This window comes from Typopeltis vanoorti, chromosome 9 (assembly GCF_054136105.1).
Source record: "Typopeltis vanoorti isolate ZY-2024b chromosome 9, IOZ_Tvanoo_1.0, whole genome shotgun sequence".
In the NCBI taxonomy this organism is placed as follows: Eukaryota; Metazoa; Arthropoda; class Arachnida; order Uropygi; family Thelyphonidae; genus Typopeltis; species Typopeltis vanoorti.
In genome coordinates, this window is record NC_143557.1 from 9,568,280 (window position 1) to 9,586,356 (window position 18,077).

General features: G+C 37.7%; 1 protein-coding gene across 1 annotated transcript in view; it reads right to left on the reverse strand.

Annotated features, from left to right (window-relative positions):
• The window catches only part of AIMP2 (aaRS-interacting multifunctional protein 2), an 87,612-nt gene that overhangs the window by 11,679 nt on the left and 57,856 nt on the right, over positions 1–18,077 (reverse strand). The window contains exon 4 of the mRNA XM_090398376.1: positions 4,917–4,989. Coding sequence (XP_090254502.1) covers positions 4,917–4,989 — 73 coding nt within the window. The remainder of the gene's footprint in view (positions 1–4,916; positions 4,990–18,077) is intronic.

The window sequence follows — 18,077 nt, forward strand, 5'->3', positions numbered from 1 at the left end:
CTCCTTAGGGCCACATATCATTAAATTATGGATGATGATATCTATCTATCTATATATATATATATATATTATTATCCATTGTATATACTCAGTATGAAGATATGTTTATATTTTTTACTGACTGAATTCCAAGAATTAGACAAACAATCAATTTTAATTAACACACAGCATGTTTCGTCGGAAAGCCAATTTCTTCAGGCATTAGAACATTAAAAGCAAACATAAAAAACAACATAAAGAAACATTGCACCACTATAAAACTGACTATTAACTAAAGTTTAGTTTGAACTGAAGCTACAGTCCAGGCTAAAGTTCAATTGTCAGGCATCTGCGAGCGTGTGACTTCACGAGTGCACCAGTATCTAATAGCAGAGCTAAATGAGTCTGGTAAATTATAACTAAGGTTACTGTTTATGTGATAAGAGTCCAGGACAATTTCTTTAGACCCAACTATGCAGCATTCTACCTCGTCCTGGCATACATGAAGGTTTGATTTTGTGATCCAGTTTATCTCATGTTGGCGGCCTTCACTATTTGTGTTCACTGAGAACAGGACATGGCTTGAGAGGGTGCTTGCTCTGGTTCTGTTGTAAGTAATGTCCCTTTGATGTTCCTCTAGACGTAGGAGGATGGACTTCTCAGTTTGCCCTTAATGTGGCTAACCACAGTCACATGTGATTTTACACACCCCTGGAAACTGAAGATGGTTGTGAGTCTGTTTTGGTTTGCTTAGAATTGATCTGAGTTTAGGAAGAGTGGGAAAGCACGTTTTTATGTTAAATTTTTTCAAAATCCTTCTTAGTTTCTGGGAGAGAGAGCTGATGTATGGTAAAGAGATATAACCTTTGAGTTTGTCCTGTGTTTCTGCGTTGTTTTGAGGACGGCGGTATAGTTGTTTATTAATAGTTTTTGAAGAGTAGCCATTATTTGCGAAGGTTCTTTTTAGATACCGTAGTTCATTTTTTAGCTCTTCCTCATCTGACAATACAGACCTTACACGATGTGCTAGAGTGGAGATGATACCCAACTTTTGTGCTGGATAGTGGTGTGAGGATGCATACAGGTATCTATCCATATGCATTGATTTTCTGAAGATCGAGATCTTTATGAGGTCTGATATCTTTTGACGTCTAAAAAAGGCAGAGATCTATTTTCTTCAATTTCTATGGTCAACTTGATGTCTGGGTGGAAGTTGTTTAAGTGATTTAAAAAAATGTGAAGATTATCTATACTGTATTCCCAAACAAGGAATATGTAGTCAATGTATCGGAGCATATTTTAGGTTTAAGTGTAGCAGAGGTGTAACATAAAAATGTGCACAAATTCACATGGAGAGAAGAGGCAAGGAATAAGAAAAGTCTCATTGACTATGTTATTGTTGATAGTGATGTTTTCTCCCCGGTGCAGGACACCAGAGTGTACAGAGGATTTGAAATTGAAAGTGATCACTATTTAGTCTTGAGCAGGATAAAATTGAATTTCATATTGAAAAGAATAACATGTAAGAAAGTATTAAAGCGAATAAAAGTTGAGCAGCTCTCAGATGTGAACTGTAGACTAAAATACACAAAGATAATTGAAAAAAAAATGAAAGAGTTTGAGAACAGGAACCAAACCTTGGAGATTCAGTGGCAAGTCTTGAAGAAAACTCTGATTGATTCAGCCAGAGAGGCATGTGGTGAAGTAGTCTGCAAGGATAGAAAAATCAGAACTCCATGGTGGACACAGGAAGTCAAAGAGGCAGTGAAGGAAAAGAAGAAAGCATATCAAAAGTTCCTGGCAAATAAGTCAGCTTGTGCTCTTAGAGAATACAGATACAAATGTAAGAAAGTAAAAACACCGTGTAAAACTAGCTAAACAAAAGTCATGGGAGGACTTTGGCAAGAACATAGAAAATAAATATCAAGAAGGTAGCAAAATATTCTGGAGGTTGTTGAAGACGCTTAGAAATGGAGGAAGGAGTGCTGTAAAAGGAGTTAGAGATGATAAAGGTGACATGAAAATGGGAGAAAAAGATATCCTTGAAGTATGGAGTAATTACTTCAAAAAATTGCTAAATGAAACAAGCAGTGATAGCACGGTGGTAAAAAACACTCAACAGGCATACAATCAGGAATACATATCCATACTTGAAGTAGAAAAAGCCATCAAAGGCTTGAAATGTGGAAAGGCGAATATCATCATGAGTAGATGATATTCGAAGAGAAATGCTGAATATGGTGGTATAAAAGTCTTACAGTGGCTGCACTGCATGGTTAAGAAGGCCTGGATAGAGGAACAAAATCCTCATGATTGGAGTAGAGCTCTCTTAGTACCCATATATAAAAAGTGAAATATAACTGAATGTGAGACTTATAGAGGTATTTCACCACTGAATGTTCTGGGCAAGATTTATGCCAGTATACTTCACAAACGGTTGAGAAGAAGCAATTAAATATGCTACAGCAATACTTAGTCTTTATTTGAGTTGCAAGTCAACAGTTAGAATTGAAGGAAGTACAGGAAGATGGTTTAATGTTAAATTTGGTGTGAGACAAGGACGTACATTATCCCCTCTGTTATTCATTATCTATATGGATCACATTATGAAGTAAAGTGGTATTAAACATGATATCAGACTGGAGATGTTAATGTCAGCTCTTTGCTTTATGCGGACGATGTTATACTTCGAAATAAATCCGCTACAAGTTTGCAAGATTCCCTGACTAAATTGAATAACTGTTGTAATAGATATGGTATGAAGGTCAGCAATAAAAAGACAAAGAGGCAATGAAAATAGGTAGAATCGTTGAAAATGTCAACTGTGTTTTGAACGGAGAAACCTATCGAACAAGTAAAACTTTTCAGCTACTTAGGCACGATTTTTAGTGAAGATGGTAAATTGAATATGGAAATAGACAACAGAATCAACAAAGCTGGTATGGTAGGAAGTCAACTGAATAAATTCATATGGAATAAGAGAGAAATTAGTCGGAACACTAAGTTAGCTGTATACAAGACAGTGTTCAAACCAGTTTTAACTTATGGATCTGAGAGCTGGGTCAGAAGTAAAACACTTGACCAAAGACTAGAGACCGTAGATATAGATAGATATGAGAGTCCTGAGAAAGATTAGAGGCGTGAACAGATGGCATCAATGGCAATATCATATTAAAAATGAGAATATTAGGAAAGAACTTGACATTGTCAGCATTCAGGAATGCATTAGCAGAGCTAATCTCAGGTGATATGGTAACTTAAACAGAATTACTCACTTAAAGGTGAGGAAAGATTAGCAAAACAAGTGTTCTCTTCCTGGTTGGCAGGAAAACGACCCAGAGGAAGACCAAGATATAGGTGGATTGATACAGTGCAAAGTGCCTTAGATGATAGAAATATAAGATCTGATAATATTGGAATCAGACTGATTTGGAGGAAAATTGTAGATAGGAAGTTAGTAATGATGTAAGTGTTTCATGTAGTACTATCATATAATGTACATCCCTTGAGGGTACATGTCAGGTATTTGATGATGATGGTGGTGGTGGTGTATCAGAGGTAATTGCCTTTTTTTCGAAATCCTCGAAAAAAGGTTCGCTAGTATTGGAGACAAGAGGCTGCCCATTGCTAATCCCTTATTTTGTTAATAAATTTTTCCTTGAAACTCAAAGTATCCTGAATTAACACAATGTGATAGCAGAGCAAACTTTTTTGAGATCTTGTTACTTAACCAGTAAGACATCAATTGAAGAAATTGAAGAAAATGGATCTCTGACTTTTTTTTAGACGTCAAACTTAATACGATATCTGACTGCAGAAAAATCTCGATCTTCAGAAAATCAACGCACATGGATAGATATCTGCATGCGTCCTCACACCACTATCCAGGACAGGGTATCATCTCCACTCTAGCACATCATGCAAGGTCTGTATTATCAGATGAGGAAGAGCTAAAAAATGAACTACGGTATCTAAAAAGAACCTTCGCAAATAATGGCTACTCTTCAAAAACTATTAATAAACAACTATACCGCCATCCTCAAAACAACGTGACAAACCCAAATATATCTCTTTACCGTACATCAGCTCGCTCTCCCAGAAACTAAGGATTTTGAAAAAATTTAACATAAAAACGTGCTTTTCCACTCTTCCTAAACTCAGATCAATTCTAAGCAAACCAAAACAGACTCACAACCATCTTCAGTTTCCAGGGGTGTGTAAAATCACATGTGACTGTGGGAAGCCACATTATGGCCAAACTGAGAAGTCCATCCTCCTACGTCTAGAGGAACATCAAAGGGACATTACTTACAACAGAACCAGAGCAAGCACCCTCTCAAGCCATGTCCAGTTCTCAGTGAACACAAATAGTGAAGGCCGCCAACATGAGATAAACTGGACCACAAAATCAAACCTTCATGTATGCCACGACGAGGTAGAATGCTGCATAGTTGAGTCTAAAGAAATTGTCCTGGACTCTTATCACATAAACAGTAACCTTAGTTATAATTTACCAGACTCATTTAGCTCTGCTATCAGATACTGGCGTGCTCGTGAAGTCACACACTTGAAGATGCCTAACAATAGAACTTTAGCCAGGACTGTAGCTTCAGTTCAAACTTAACTGTAGTTAATAGTTGGGTTTGTAGTGGTACAAGGTTTCTTTATGGTGTTTTTTATGTTTGCTTTTAATGTTTTCACGCCTGAAGAAGTCGTGAGTTACGACTTCTTCAGGCATTTATTTAACACACATAACATGTTGTGTGTTAAATAAAATTAAAATTAACTGTTTGTCTAATTCTCGGAATTCAGTCAGTAAAAAATATGAACACATATATATATATATGTGTGTGAAATCAGTATATTTGATGCTAAATCTCTTTCAGCTTATTTAATTATAACTTTGTATTAATTTTATATATAATCCTTTTAATTACCTCATTATATTAACTTCACTCAAAATAGTAGACTGAAGAATGGGATTGACCATTAATTCAGGTTCTCTTCCAGCTGAAATGGTGAGAAATTGCTATTAACTTGTTTATGGACTTACAGCATCAAAATAAGATTCCTGTTTATAACTTAACAGCTACAGAATTACAAAATAAATATGTGAAATAAATTTGAATATTAGAAATACTGTAAAGCATGTTTCTGAGTTATTTGTATTATAATCCTTAATATTTTTTTGCAATGCTCTTAAACTAGCCTGATAATTATGTCGCCTTTTCACTTATCATAACCTGAAAGTGCTTGTGTCAAGTTATATAGATCCACCGAGGAAACTTTTGATTGGTCGCTGGAAAAGAGTAATCCTACAAAAAGCCAAGATATAGCTTTGAAGATACATTCACTACTACTCCTTGGCATTACAGTCCATTTAGGACCTGGGCCTGTCTCAGGATAGCCTTCCATTCATCATGATTCTGTGCCTTGCTCTTCCAGTTCTTTACTCTAATTTTCTTTAAATCATCCTCCACATTGTCAAGCCATCTCCTTTTTGGTCGTCCTCTGGGCCTAGATCCACCTGGTCCAGACATGAAGATCTTTTTTTTTTTTACGGCTCTATCATCCCCATTCGCCTAACATGTCTTAGTCATCTCAGTCTTCTCACCTTTATTTCAGTAATAATATCCACTTCATTGAATTTCTCCATTATTTCTTTGTTATTCCTCACTCTCCACAGTCCGTTCTCATTAATTGGGCCAAAGATCTTTCGTAATACCTTTCATTCCTGTATTTGTAATCGGTTTTGATCCCTCTGGATCATTGTCCATGTTTCACAGCCGTACAAAAGTACAGGTTTGAGGATTACTTTATATAGCTGGATTTTACTTTTTAATAGTTTTAATAGTGTATGAATACTATAATAAGTTCTATTTGCAGCAGCTATTCTATAGGTAATTTCAACTGACATATCATTACTTTCTGTTATTACTGAACCCAAATATTTGAACTGCTGGATTCGTTCAAAGGTTTCTTCATCTACTGTGAAACTTTGGCTGTTTCCCAATTTTTGTTTATCTCTGGCAACAATTAAGTATTTTAAGTTAAGGGGGATAAAAATCCCTTATTGTTTTTCAGCCAGTAAGCGAAACTAAGATCGAAAACTACGATCTGAACGTTTCATGCCGACGAATTGTCGGCGGATCCAAGCGTAAGTGACCACTTGGTAGTAGCTCGTTGGAAAGGTGGAGCAAGCTCCCTCACTATTCTTGATATTTTCTCATAATGTAAAAACACACAGCTCCTAGGAGATGTAGTACTGTTTTACATTATGAGGAGAGGTCACTACCCAGACCGGTTTCAACCTTTTTTGAGGTCTCATCAGTGAGTAGCTAGACCTAGAATATCAGAGTTTAAGTGAAAAGAACTTGCATACTTTTGCTATACGATTGCCAGAAAGGTGTGTCACTATATTATATTATAACATATTATAACTAAGATGAAAAGCCAAACTGCTATTTTTTTCTGGCGAGGTTGATAAGTTAAGGGGGAAAAAACCTCGCCAGAAAAAATAGCAGTTTGGCTTTTCATCTTAGTTATAATATGTTATAATATAATATAGTGGCACACCTTTCTGGCAATCGTATAGCAAAAGTATGTAAGTTCTTTTCACTTAAACTCTGATACACTACCCAGACCGGTTGAAACCGGTCTGGGTAGTGACCTCTCCTCATAATGTAAAACAGTACTACATCTCCTAGGAGCTGTGTGTTTTTACATTATGAGAAAATATCAAGAATAGTGAGGGAGCTTGCTCCACCTTTGCAACGAGTTACTACCAAGTGGTCACTTATGCTTGGATCCGCCGACAGTTCGTCGGCATGAAACGTTCAGATCATAGTTTCGCTTACTGGCTGAAAAACAATAAGGGATTTTTATCCCCCTTAACTTATCAACCTCGCCAGAAAAAAATAGCAGTTTGGCTTTTCAATTAAGTATTTTGTTTTAGTTTCATTTGTTTGTAGTCCCATTTTCCTTGCCTCCTCTCTCATTTGTCTATAACCTTCTCTGAGGCTTCTCTCAGTCCTTGCAATACAGTCCACATAATCCACAAAAGCTGTAGACTTCTATTCATAATAGTTCAACCTATGTTTATAATTACATTTCGTATTACCCTTTCAAGGCATAGGTTGAAAAGCATTGTTGATAGTTGATCTCCTTGTCGTAATCCTGAACTCAGGTGTGAGTTCACCCTGTATTTGCACTCTACCCATGATATTTCTGAGAGTCATTTTAACTAATCTTATCAGTTTAGGTGGAATTTGGAATTCCTTCATGACTTTAAATAGCTTATCTCTATTGATATTATCATAGGCTTGTTTAAAGTCCACAAACAAATGGTGCAGATTGATAGTGAACTTGTAGCATTTCTCCATTATAGTTTGTACTGTAAAAATCTGGTCTGTTGTTGATCTATCATACCTAAAGCCACATTGGTAGTTGCCCAGCGTTTTTTCCATAAAGGGTTCCAATCTAGTTGCCAGTCCCCTTGCAAATATTTTGTAAATTACTGCTAACAGTGATATTCCTCTATAATTTTGGCACAGAGACTTATCATTTTTCTTATGTATAGGAACGATAATAGCAGTGTCCAATTTAGTAGGCATAGATTCAGTTTCCCATACCTCTGACAAGTACTCATGTATTTTGATTAATAGTGATTGCCCACTGTATTTTAATATCTCAACTGGTATTCCATCTTCACCAGGTGCTTTATTATTTTTCATTCTCTTTAGGGCTAATTCCACCTCGTTTAATTCTGGTGCTTCCTCTGTCTCAGCTTTTCCCATACTTGCCAGGGGTTCGTTAAAATCGTCTTCTTCTGGATTTTCCAAGGTTGTTTTGTCCTGAAGGAGATCTTCAAAATATTCTGCCCACCTTCTCAAAATGTCCACCTTTCCATTGAGCAATCGTTTGTTGAAATCTGCCTTTAATTTCCTTTATCTTATTATACATTTTCTTAATTTGTCCTGTATTCTTCAAAATCTCAATTTCATTTAGCCTTGCCTTTTCCCATTCACGTTTCTTTCTTCTACAAATCTTTTTGGCTTGTTTTCGTTTTTCTCTATATTCATTCTCATTTGCTTGAGTTTTTCGTTCAAGCATCTTTAGATGAGCTGTATTTCTGTCTTCAACACATTTTCTACATTCCAAATCATACCATTCATTTCTTTTATCATTGTTTCTGAATCGCAAGACTTCTTCAGCCACTTTAGTAATTTTATTCTTGATCCCTTCCCTTTTATCTATAGTCATATTATTTGTATGTTCATCCTCATTTTCTTCATTTATTTCTTCTCTCGGTCTTACAATATATTTTTGTCTGATTTTTCCATCTTTTAATTTTTGGATGTCATATGTTAGTGTCCTCTTTCCTCTACCTACTTAATTAATTTTTATCCTTTGTTTATATTTAATTCTTAACAAGTAATGATCTGTATCACAATCCGCTCCTCTAAAACTTCTTACATCAATGATATCTGTCGCATGTTGTATATCAATCATCACATGATCTATCTGATTTTCTGTTATTCCATCTGCCGATCTCCAGGTAACTTTATATACTTTTTTTATATGGAAAACAGGTTGTACATATGATCATATTTTTGCTACTTGCAAAATCAATTAGTCTCATGCCAATTTCATTATTTTCTTCGTGTGCACTATCTCTTCCAATTGTTGGTCGGAAGGTCTCTTCCTTTCCCATTTTGGCATTCATGTCTCCTAGAACCATTTTTACATCATGTTTCGGTGCCTGATCATATATCTTCTCCAATAATTCATAGAAATTCATCTTGTCTTCTTAATAAGAGTCCTCAGTTGGTATGTGTGCACATAAAGTGAAATATTGAATATCTTAAGCTTTATTCTCAGTACACAAAGTCGTTCATTAACTGGTCTAAAATCAAGAACCAAGTGTTTCCATTTTTTATTAACTGAAAATGCGGTACCAAATGCTTTTTGATCTCCTCCACTGTAAAAAATAGTATGTGTTCTGGCATCAAATATGCCACTACCTTTCCATCTCACCTCCAGCAATGCTGTTATCCGCACTCTATATCTCTGTAATTTCTCACACACTTTCTTCAATGTTCCTGATCTGTTCAGGCTCAAGACATTCCAGCTTCCAAACCAATATTCATAATCATTTTTCTGTTGTCCAGGTTGTTCCGTGAAGTCCGTCTGGCTAATTTTCCTTTTTGACTTTCTTAACAAGTTGAGTTTTTACAGGACAGGGTTATTAGCCCTGCGCCCAGCTTACAAGAAAGAACCTGGCTATACCCCCGGGTACCCATTTTAGTCGCCTTTTACGACATACATGGGCTATATTGGGACTATTCTTTAATCCTGGCCACCATACGGGGTAAGATATATTCACTAATGTACTAAATAAAGATTTAAATCTGATATTGGATAAAAAAACTCAATGTTTTAACAATGACATTGCAAACCACTGGGGATAATTCTGATAAGAAGATACCATATATCAACAGAATTATGAAAAAAAAAAAAATGTAATGAGGATGTTTTCTTAATATACAGCCACAGTAAGCAATTCCTACAAGATTTATTAAACTCCATAAACAACCCACCCAAACAGACTGATTCACACCAGTATAAAATCTCAGAAAGGCGGCGTCATTTCAAATTCTGGATCACATACTGGGAATACTTTTATATTATTAATGAGGATGAGGTAACCAAAGTATTCCAGTTATTTACAAATTATTATTATTATTATGTGACACCTCCAAGGAGTCCAAAAAAGACTCATTGAGGGAGAGCAAATATCTTCTTACAAAATGGAAACTATTTTGTAGAAAGATTCTTGGCAACCAAATAAATGCCAAAAATCTCTATGTACAACAAACCAACCCACACAAATAGATACTTTTATGCTGATTCCCAATATACAGTGCAGAAATTAGGCATCATTTCAACTCTTGGAGCTCACACTTATGATTTTATTTCTAATAATGAGTCAGTCAGTATACTCCATTTTGTACTATAATAACTGTGAAATGGTACAAAGGGATCATGTCTAGACTTCTCTCTAATCACAACAGAACCTGCATCTAATAATGGAGAAATAAAACATATTTCCTGGATTTAGAGAAAGATGTTGGAAGTTTTTTTCTACTTGGTTAGACTATATTAAATTTAGTTTAATCCTTTATCCTTTGTATAATCTTTATACAAAGTTTGCACCTGAAGTATCTTCAGGACTGAGGCAACTCGTGGTAAAGGTGGACCAAGCTCTCATCACTCCTTGTCTCAGTATCTCCTAGAATGCTATGCATTAAGCGAAGGGCCACTACCCAGACCAGTTTCGATCTTTATTGAGGTCTCGTTAGTGGGAGCTAGACCCAGAAGTGGTGATACTAAGAATTGACAATTGACATTTATGTCTTTAGGGGTGAAGCAAGATGCTTTTCATATTCCCCGCTATCTGTTGCAGTTACAGTGAGGGTAAAATTTATGAGCAGTCTGCTCGCCCTGAATGGGCATGGAGATTATGCATCGCTATAGGAGGTTGATATAGCTTTTGGTCTTCTATGTTTGAATATGTCCATTGCCTCATATGCTGCAGCTTGCTGAACCAAATCATTGGGGTGTATGGACATCTTTAGGAAGAACTTAGATGCTAAGGATTGTAGGAAAGAGAAAATATAGGGAATATTTGTATCTCTATGAAGTTGATTGTTTCTAACATACCATGGGGAGTTTAGAATCATTCTCAAGCACTTGTTGTTTTTTGATAATGTTAGTATTAGAGGTGTGCTCCCGGCTGGAGAGGCATAAGTGATTATAGGACGAATCGTCATCTGGTATAGCTGCAATTTGATTCTGTTGCTGAGCTTGCTATTTCTATTAATTAGCGGATAGATCTGTGCGATGGCTTTAGATGCCTTTGCGCACGTAAACTCGATGTGTTGGTTGAAAGATAGCTTTCTGTCGAGAATTACACCCAGGTATTTTGTTTCTGTCTGTCAGGGAATTTTAGTATTGAATAGTAACACATCTCCTACAGGAGATATTGGCCTTTTCGAGAAAAGAATGGCTGAGCTATTTTGGGGGTTGACTTCCAATCTCCATTTGGAGAACCAATCCTCCAGCTTTAGAAGGTTTTCTTGAAGCTTTCTGGTAATGAAATGGGGTCGGAGAGATCTGGTTAGTACTGCTGTATCGTCCGCATACAGGGCCAAAATGGAAGACATCGGATTGTGCAGGATGTCCGACATGAATATAGAAAACAGCAATGGAGCTAGTAGGGATCCCTGCTGCACTCCAGCAAAGATATGGCGCTGGGATGAGGTAGAACCGTTGATTTTGACTTGTATTGATCTATTCTGAATATATGAATGGATTAGATGAACCATTTTTAGTGAGATACTGGCAGAGATAAGTTTGTGTAGGAGTCCAAAATGCCAGATTTTGTCAAATGCTCTGGATAGGTCTAGGAAAACAGCTCCTGTGCACTGGTGCCAGTTATAGCTGGTGGTGATGTATTCCAGAATTCTGTGGATTTGCTGGGTAGTGCTATGGTGTTGCCGAAAACCAAACTGTTCTTTAGGGAGGATCTTTAGGTCATTTACTGAGGTTTGGAGTCATGAGAGGATGACCTTCTCCGCAACCTTACCCAGATTGGAGATGAGACTGACTGGACGATAATTTTGCGGTAGGGTCCTTTCCTGGCTTATGTATAGGGATTACATCAGCCAGTTTCCAGGTGAAAGGAAAATAGTGAAGTCTTAAGATTGCATTAATTATAATGGTCAGGTGCACTACAGCTTTTCGAGGCAACAGCTTGATCACCCTATTTGAAATGCCGTCTAGTCCAGGAGCTTTATTGTTCTTTAGTTTTTTAATAATATCATATAATTCAACAGGTGATGTGGGTGCAATATGGTCAGCAATGGTATCTGGGAGTTTTAATACGTGTCTGACCTGTCTGTGGATTTTGTATAAGTGATTGAAATCTAAGTTGTTATATGAAGGTTTGCACTGCACCTCTAGATTCTTTACTCTATGGCTTCTGCCTTATCTACATTTGTGTGAACTAGGCCCTGGTTAGAGATTATTGGGGGGGGGGATCTGTTTTTATTTTTGATGCTTCTCAATAACCCCCAGATAGAATGATCAATAGGTGAGAAAGAGTTAACTTTTCATCCCAAACTTGGTTTCTATGAGTTTTAAGAGCATCTCTCACTGCCCCGTTCAATCTATTGTTTTGTCCTGAGGAGCGCGAGTGTTATGAAATCTCTGATCGGGTCCATAATATCCTCGGGCAAACGACCAGGCTTGGGAACAGGTTTGTGGAAAGTTGCAACCGTTATAGCGGACTTAATCTGTTGGGTGAGGCTAGTCACTGCAGATTCCACATCTTCTAATGTGCATATGTGAGGGACAGGTCCAATTTGATCCCTAAGTGCTTTAGACAATCTGTCCCACGATATGCATGAGTGAGAGAGATATTCTTGTTCTCCCAGTTGTAGTAGAATTGGGTTGTGATCCGATGAGAGCTTGTTTAGTGATTTAAGGCTGTACTGAAGTTTAATGTCTTGCAAGATAGCTATATCCAGGATGTCAGCAGTGCAAAACGTACTGAGATGAGTTGGTTCGGTAAGTCCAGCCACGACAGCATAGTTTGGTCCTATGTAGTTGGAAAGGATGCAGCCGTTCTTGTTGGTGGTTCTACTATTTCAGGCAGGGTGCTTGGAGTTTAAATCACCAGCAATAATGATGGGTACTCTAACTCTTAAAATGGCATTTAGATCAGTGTGCAGCAGAGTTTTAAGGGTGGATTGTAAGCTGAATAGATTTTCAATCTGCCGGCAGAGCTGGTGAAAACTTCCACGCCTGTAATTTCAAGGTTAGTGGTTGGTGGGTTGTTCACAGAATGGTGCTTAATGTAATTTTTAATGAAGATGGCAGTGCCACCACCTCTGTAGTTGGATCTGTCATTTCGGTACATGAGATAACCCCGTATTTTGGGACTGTCAGAGGGTCTAAGGTGTGTTTCACTGATTAGTATAATATCAGGTTGGTATCTGTAAGTGAAATCTTGTAGCTCCAGAATTTTGTTCCTTAAGCTGTTCGCATTCCAGCAATGATCTGAAGAGAGGCAGGAATGAGTTTGTTTTTATTCATATATGATTGCTGTGTTTCCTGTCTTTTAGTGGTGGTTGCTGAAGGGTTCGACAGGCTGAAATCTTGTAGTATGTTAGCTAAAGAGGCTGTAATAACTGCTGTCAGATTAGTAGGTGCTATTGGCTGATTTTGTTCTGATATTGGTTTGTTAGTACGGGCCACATTAGCAGAACTTCTTGTTTGCCTTTGGCTTCCACTGTCTTTGAAGGTCACCGACTGTTGCTGCCGACTCTCAGGCTGTGGAGCAGGGGCCTCAGGTGTTCTTTTACTAGAGGAAGAGGGCAGTTTAGCTGTCTCCATCCCTCTGTTTTTTGGGTGCTGAGTACATCCCTTGTAGTTTGCTGGATGAGGGCCACCACAGTTGGCACATTTAGCCGAGGTGGTTTCTGGCTTGGTGCAGGTGTTAGCGGGGTGCTCTTAGCACATTTCAGGCATTTATACTCTGCCTTGCAGAGTCTTTGACCATGGCCAAACTTCTGGCATCTATGGCATCGACCAGTAGATGCCCTTTTATGGAGTGGCTCTGGGGTGATCCGGAGTCCACAAACAGATGTTAAATCATAGATGTTTTTATAGGCTTTGTGGATCTCCACCAAGACCAGAGGCATAGGGGATTTGTCTGCTCTAGTCATTCTGCTGATCTTAATAGGTGGCAGGTCCTGGTGGTGGAAGTCAGCCTCAATTTCATCTGCAGTTATATCCTCCATGACACCCTGCAGTACTACCTTCAGATTTTTCTCGAAACTAAGAGAAAAGGTGTGGTATTGAATATTGCTGGAGTCTAACACTTTGGTCAGTTTCCTGTAATCAGTCACAGTGTTAAACTGGTGGTTCCAATTTTTATTTAATATTTGTATTCATATATATATCTTCTGTTCTGACTTGCCCCCTTTAGTAACTTCTTAATCTAACATCAGTGAGTCATGTCTTAACTATCAATCTAGGCCGATAAGCAATTTTACAAGATGTGCACATGGGCTATGAAGACAAAGGAAATGTCGTTAATTGGAGCCAATTCCTTTGTTTCAATTCTGGTACTGGTTCCTTTTTAATTTTAGGGAAAATTTATATTTATACTGCGCCACCCTAAAAGGTACTTGATGAATATTTATTCATGGAACCAAAGTCTAGATCAGCACACTGTCTCGTAATTCTTAAACACTCAGCAGAGTATTCTCAATTAATCTCACTGTTAGGATTTATCTCGTGGTCGTAGCCCCCTATTTTATGTTTGTTATTCTTACCTCCCGCCTTGGTTCGAACTTTTATGAACGGTTCAGTAAAAATGGAAATCAGGCTCTTCATATTCATTTCAAAAGAAATTAACATTTAATTCACTGAATAGACATAATACATGTTATAAGAAATTTTTCTTGATATAAAATTTATCTTGATAATATTGGGAAGTGAATAGTTTCACTTATGATTGCTAAATCTCCTTTAACATATTAAATCATAATTTCCTACCATTAATTCTAACAAGGATCTAACTCTCATTTATATATGACATCATTAAAGGCTATTCTTTCTATACTTCAGATACATTAACAAATATCTTCACACTATTATTCCAATTAAAGTATAGAGTTCCTAAGTTTCATCAGCATAATTCCTAAAGTTCTTTCAATGAGGGCTCAGTCCTGAGTTGAAGATTTTACCTATATCTAATTATTGTCCCCTACACAATTTTACATAACAATTAAGAGTCTACATTACCAGTAGTTGGGGATGCACTAGGCCTTCATGTGTATCCCTACAGCACTTTCAATTTCCAGATTGCTTTCTAGATTTACCTCGGCTTTTTTACACATCAGTTGCATTCGGACATGGCACATCACTGACGGGGGAAGCAATTCTGGCTTCCCGCTCGCTCATCAATCGGCTGGGCATGGGTCTTTGATCTCCGGCGTGATCTGGAACTTAACCGTGTCAGGTCATTCCATAGCCTAGAACTGCCCATGGACACTGCCAATGATCACTCCAGTACAGGGAACGAGAAAAAAGCCACGAGCTGGCACTGCAGCACCTTTTAAAATGCATGCCCTATGTTTCTTGCCTACGTCATCCTGATTTCTCCCTTTTCTCACGATGCGTCACTCCTTTCAGCACCTAGCGCCAATATCTCCCCTAGCGAGCTCTTCGGAGGACATCCGTGTGCGCGTTCTATTAGGTGCACGTGTATGACTTCAGGCCATTGCTGTATAATCGGATTGTCCTTTGCCTTCAACATTGTAATAGCACTTACATAGATTACACATAGTTTAAACTTCACAAAACACTTAATTATTTTCATATGACGCATTAGGTAAAAACTTTCTTAAATATTAACGTAACTGATAAATTACAATTGTTATTTTTCTCTTGATAGATTAATACTGGCTCCAGAATTGATAAACCGTGTGAAATCTGAATGAAGGTAAAGGTTTTGACTTTTCCTTTCATTCAGAGTATAACAACAGTAGAATTTTTATACCATCATTAGTGTTCTTGGCTGAGAGATACTGTATCTGTGAGTTTATCATGGTGGACCTTAATTGTGTCCATCTTTTCTTTTCCTGGAGGAGTATCGGTGGAACCCTCTCTTTCATGGTGGTCAAGAGATTGGAACTGGGAGTATCCTCTTCCATACCAAAATCTATTGGAGGTTCTGTGTCAGTGGTTTTGCGCACATGAACTTCTTCAAAGTCTGGGGGAGACTGCAACTGAGTAATGAGCTCCTCACTTGTATCGTCCGAATTATCTTCTGTGACTGCAGAGAGTGGGAATGAGTCAAAAAGCTTAACTTTTCCCGGCCAACTATCACTCAGAAGTTTTCCTAATCTGAGGAATTCATTATAAACCTTCTCGAAAATGGTCTCGTTCAGAGGTTTTGCCATAGCAAATTTCATAGACACAATCTGGTGTTTTCCAGCAGTACGATATATAGTTTAGTATGCCCTGTGATTAGGCTTAGAAGATGGTTTCCGATGGAACTACAAATTGAAATTAAAGTATTTACTCAACGGTAACTTACAAAAACTTTTCGTAATCAAAAAGCTTGAATCAATACATGTGGACATAATACTTGACATGAAAGCATATATCGCTAAAAAACATATCAATCAAATTCGCAATTCACCATCAATAATACATGAAACACTTACATGCGAGCCGCCATCTCTTTTGATACTAAGAAACAGAAGCAATAGAGAAGTCATATTTACCTATACGTGTTGCCAAAAGGTGTACCATCTTATTATTAGATTACTCTGGATTTAGAGAAAGATGTTGGAAGTTTTTTTCCCACTTGGTTAGACTATATTAAATCCAGTTTAATCCTTTATCCAAGTGAAAGCAAACAAAGTTTGCACCTGAAGTATCTTCAGGACTGAGGCAACTCGTGGTAAAGGTGGACCAAGCTCTCATCACTCTTTACCTCAGTATCTCCCATAATGCAAAGCACATCTCCTTGCAGACATGTATAATGCTATGCATTAAGGGAATGGCCACTACCCAAACTGGTTTCGACCTTTATTGAGGTCTTGTCAGTGGGACAAGTGAGTTTAACCAAGTGGGAAAAAACTTCCAACCTCTTTCTCCAAATCCAGAGCAATTTAATAATAGGGTGGTGCACCTTTTGGTAACTCGTATAGGTAAATATGACTTCTCTTGTTTCTGCCTTAGTATCACCACTTCTGGGTCTGGCTCCCACTGACGAGACCTCAATAAAGGTCGAAACCAGTTGGAAGCTTGGGCGATGCATGGCAATGCTGTAGCCCATGAAGTTTTACTTTTACATTTTAAGTTTTACATTGCCATTCATCACCCAAGCTTCCAACCGAAACCGGTTGGAAGCTTGGGTGATGAATGGCAATACTGTAGCCCATGAAGTTTTACTGAGGCTCGCTGTTGCTGTCACCTAGGTCCTGGGTGGGGGATGGGTAATGAATGGATTTAATCCTTTATCAACGCTCTGCTTGGTGGTGGGGTGAGCCTGCCTCAGTGTAGACCCAACCGGTTCTGAGAGTTCTTCTCAGTGGTAGGGTGAGCCTGTTACTGAGGGGAACAATGCTGAGTTTTTGGAGTTTGACCTGTACTTGAACATTCAATAAAGGTCGAAACCAGTCTGGGTAGTGGCCCTTCCCTTAATGCATAGCATTATACATGTCTGCAAGGAGATATGCTTTGCATTATAGGAGATACTGAGACAAGGAGAGTGGTGAGAGCTTGGTCCACCTTTGCCACGAGTTGCCTCAGTCCTGAAGATACTTGCCTCAGTCCTGAAGATACTTTATCCAAGTGTAAGCAAACTTTGTTTGCTTACACTTGGATAAAGGATTAAACTAAATTTAATACACAATATATTTCCCCAATAGTGACTCAACCACAAAATACTAACACCAGGATCGGCAGAGGATAAGATTGAAATGTTGTTCTCATTATCAAATTACAACCTCTACTTTGCTTTTCTAAGCCTAAACTTTTTCTAATTTTAGGTGGGAGATGAGTGCTAGAGACTCAAAGCAGCAGTCCTCTCAAGTCATGCTATCTGAATTCTTTTCATCTCTTGTAACCTGTAAGTGCTTGTTTGAAGTTATATAGATCCACTGAGGTGACTTTTCGAGATGGCTTGATTGGAAGTTTTGATTGGTTGTTGGAAAACAGTAATCCTACAGAAATCAGGAAGGATATCCAAATATTCTGAAACACTTCTATATTCCCATACTTTGGTATTATGTCACAAAGAATAAACACAGTGTTAGAGATAATGTTAAATCCAGACATTTAAACAAATCCAAGTTTTAATCTTTCAAATTAATATAACACAATGATGAATGATTCAAATGCTTCACAACAGAGAGCACATGTTATTTTAAGTGTCCAGGACCTACATGTGACAAAGAATCTGTTCAGAGAAAACATGTATAAATATTAAACTGGTCATATTTATGCAATATTTT